This window comes from Bubalus kerabau, chromosome 1, assembly GCF_029407905.1.
Source record: "Bubalus kerabau isolate K-KA32 ecotype Philippines breed swamp buffalo chromosome 1, PCC_UOA_SB_1v2, whole genome shotgun sequence".
NCBI lineage: Eukaryota > Metazoa > Chordata > Mammalia > Artiodactyla > Bovidae > Bubalus > Bubalus kerabau.
Window position 1 is genome coordinate 178,600,635 of NC_073624.1, and position 4,075 is coordinate 178,604,709.

Below are 4,075 nucleotides of genomic sequence, written 5' to 3' on the forward strand. Positions count from 1 at the left end.
TATGTACATACACAGACAGATATACTAACATAGAAGGGACCGAACAAAGAGAACCCTGGTATGATTTTGTCTGTATCCTTTCTCTGAAGGATGCTCTTTGATAAGTTATTTTGTGTTTTATTTAATCTATTAGATTTAATTCTTAGGAAAGATAGTTTAATTCCCTAGTAGGTCCTCACCTCAGAATATGGAAAATATTCGTTTTGTGTGTCCTCCATACCTATTTTAGCATTTCCCTGCCTCTGTTCATCCTTTCATCATCTTTCAGCCTTGGCAATTTTGTGGGACCATAATCTTTCAAGTTCAAGTGATATATATTTATTCATCTACCATTTCCAACTAAGTCTGGCGTGGGTGGGGTCAGAATTGCAGTGAGTAAGTATAGCATCATTACACGTGTCAAGATATTCACAGCATAGGAAAATAACAAAGAATTAGAAGTAGACGTTGATGGCTTATACAACTAAATTAAGTGTGTGAGGAAATGTCTCTTTCCTTTAGAATTATTAATTTAAAAAATGGCTCATGAAAGAGCTTCCTACAAGCAATGTGAAAGTGTAGATGAAGTTTTTGAAGACAAAGGAGGCGTGAACATTTCCAAGTAAGAAAGTTAATAAGACTTGAAAAAAAGGAAGAAGTATTATAGTGACTCTGAGCATTAAAGCTTTCACATCTGGTGAAACAGTCAAGTTCAATGTTTACCAGATCTATGTGGTCAAGAGCAGGGCAATATGAATGTGAAGTTTACAGAAAGCACACAAGGTGAGCATCCTTTTAGGCTACAGAATTTTGGCTTCATTCTCCAGTGGTGATTCGCTATTCTGAATTATGTGTTTATTCATTTTGCTCATTTTCCTACTTCATTCAGTAAACTATCTTTGCATCATAAGGACATCAGTCCTTTTCTTTTGAATAAATTGATATTTTTCTGCTTTACTGATTATTCTGGGCATCATGGGGCTTCTTTGGTGGCTTGGTGGTAAAAGATCCTCCTGTAAGGCAGGAGATGCAGGAAACACTGGCTCAATCGCTGGGTAGGGAAGATCCCCAGAGAAGGAAATGGCAACCTGCTCCAGTATTCTGGAAAATCCCATGGACAGGGCAATAACAGAAGTTGTAGTACTCCCCAAACTAAAGAAGCTTTCTCCTCATCTCCTTCTCTCAGAGACCACCTAAGTTTATTAGGTTATTTTTCTCCCTCATGTCTATTTCTTTCCTACAACTATGCTTTTTGAACTGTTTTAAATGTTTCATCAAATAAAGAGGGAAAATAGTCCTATTAAAATGGAGAGCCATGTTTCACTGTCCATAGAAAACTTAATAACTGGAATTTGGGTACTACTTCCCCATAACTGAGGTTATAGATAATCTGGTTTTGACAGCTCACCTTGTATTATTTCTGTTCTAATTTTGCAGCTGAAGTTGAGAAGATGCTGTGTGTGTTTGTGTCTGTGTGTGTGTCTGTGTGTGTGTGTGTGTGTGTTGTGAGGTATGAGAGTTCTTATGGCAGGAGGAGCTGAACTCATATACACAAATTATTCTCATTAAAATACAGACAGCAGAGAGTAACATGGAAACTTACACTGCCATATGTAAAATAGACAGCCAATGGGAATTTGCTATATGACTCAGGGAACTCAAACAAAGCCTTTGTAACAATCTAGAGGGGTAGGATGGGGAGGGAGATGGGAGGGAGGTTCAAGAAGGAGGGGACATATGTATATGTATGGCATCATGTTATTTGGCAGAAAACAACAAAATTCTGTAAAGCTATTACCCTTCAATTAAATACAAAATCAGAATGATGGCCATCATAAGATTAGAGCAAAAATATATTAAATAAAATCAATAAAATTTATAATGCACAAGAACAACATGTGAATGATGGACTCCCTGTATCTTCATTCCTTAGCACTCTGCCCTATTTCTCATCACTCTCCCTCTTGGTCATTTCCCCTTGACATGCAAACTTCCACTTGAGCCTTGAGTATCAGAAACTTCCACTTGAGCCTTGACTATCAGACCCTTCCTCAGGGTCTTTGCACTGGCCCTTCATCCTTCCAGGCCCACATTTCCTGAGATAACCTTGACACCCCAGACCCTCTTCCTTGATATCTCTGTTCAAATGTTATGTTGTTTGCCAGCCTACCTGAACACCCAGTAAAATATAACACCTTTACTACTACCTTCTATATACCTTCTCTACTTTTCTTCATTTGACATTTTATTATATTTCTACTTGTTTACATTCTTTCTCCATCATTGAACTGTAGGGACTTGTGACTCTCAGCATACTCTGCTTATTCAGGAGATGGTGAGTACTCAATATATAGCCTCAATACTTTGTCAGAATCCCTCATTCAAAGTTTACAATACATGACCTCTTGGTGAAAAGACAGAGATGAACAGGAATTTGTAATCAGAGGATGTCCCAAAAAGGAAAAGTTTCACACCAAAACTGTAGGTGTGGATTTCTTGACCGCAAAATATAAATTATACATTTTAAATTATACCAGTAAGGTCTATTTTTGTTAAATCAGTCTTATTATTATTTTTATTGCTAGGTAGAGCCCTGCACTACATGGAATCGGGAAACGATACACAAATTTCAGAATTTCTTCTTCTGGGATTTTCAGAGGAACCAGAACTGCAGCCCTACATATTTGGGCTTTTCCTCTTCATGTACCTGATCACTGTGTTTGGAAACCTGCTCATCTTTCTGGCTGTGAGCTCAGACTCCAAACTCCACACCCCCATGTACTTCTTCCTTTCTAACCTGTCCTTTGTAGACATCTGCTTCACTTCCACCACCATCCCAAAGATGCTGTGGAACATCCAGAGGCAGAGCAAACATATAAGTTATGCAGGCTGTATTAGCCAGATACACTTTTTCCTACTCTTTGCAGGGCTGGATAACTTTCTCTTGACTGTGATGGCCTATGACCGCTACCTGGCCATATGTTACCCTCTGCACTACACAGTCATGATGAACCCCTGGCACTGTGGACTGCTCCTTCTGGTGTCCTGGGTGATGAGTGCTCTGAATTCCCTGTTACAAAGCTTAATGATACTGTGGTTGTCCTTCTGCACAGGCTTGGAAATCCCTCACTTTTTCTGTGAACTCAATCAGGTTGTCCAATGTGCCTGTTCTGACACCTTTCTTAATGACATAGTAATATATTTTGCAGCTGCAATCCTGGGTGGTGGTGCATTCACTGGAATCATTTATTCATACTCTAAGATAATCTCCTGCATACAAAGAATTTCATCAACTCAGGGGAAGTATAAAGCATTTTCCACCTGTGCATCTCACCTCTCGGTTGTTGCCTTATTTTATTGTACAGTCTTATCTGTGTACCTTAGCCCTGCTTCTACCCACAGCTCACAGTCAAATATAACAGCTTCAGTGATGTATACAGTGGTCACACCCATGCTGAACCCTTTCATCTACAGTCTGCAGAATAAAGACATAAAAAGGGCTCTGAGAAGATTCATTGGGATGGCATCTCTAAAAATGCCAACTTACCTCTGGTTGAAGAAGTGTAAATGATTGCCAGGCTAAAGAAACTGGAGTAAGAAATCACTATTTTTTTGACCAGATTGTAGGTGTAGATGATGCTTTTTCTATTATTTCCTGGTATTTCCTTTGCTTTGACCTTAACTTCTATCTACACTTAAGAGATTCAATTTTTTAAGATTTCCACTATAACATATAAAATATTTTTCTGCTTTCACACAGTCAGAGAATAATAAATAAATGATCATGCTATCTGGCTATTAGTCATTTATTAATGATATAGACAGGTGCAGATTAGTTGGCATTAATGGTGGAAGTTAGATTGGGCAAAAAAATAGATAAGGATTTTTTCCAAGCAGAGGAAGTGCCCAGGGGTTTATAAAACATGGCGGATTCATGTTGATATATGGCAAAACCAATACAATATTGTAAAGTAATTAGCCTCCAATTAAATAATTTATTTAATTTTAATTAATTTAATTAAAATTAAATTTAATTTAAAATTTTAATTTAATTTATTTATCTATAAAAAAATAAATAAGGATGACCTGAAAAAAA

General features: G+C 37.5%; 1 protein-coding gene across 1 annotated transcript; it reads left to right on the forward strand.

Annotated features, from left to right (window-relative positions):
* The first annotated feature begins 2,551 nt into the window (after positions 1 to 2,551).
* On the forward strand, positions 2,552 to 3,550 carry LOC129621158 (olfactory receptor 7A17-like). The gene has a single exon (XM_055537282.1). It carries the CDS (start codon positions 2,582 to 2,584, stop codon positions 3,548 to 3,550), a length of 969 nt encoding a protein of 322 aa, XP_055393257.1. The 5' UTR covers positions 2,552 to 2,581.
* Positions 3,551 to 4,075: the final 525 nt, after the last annotated feature.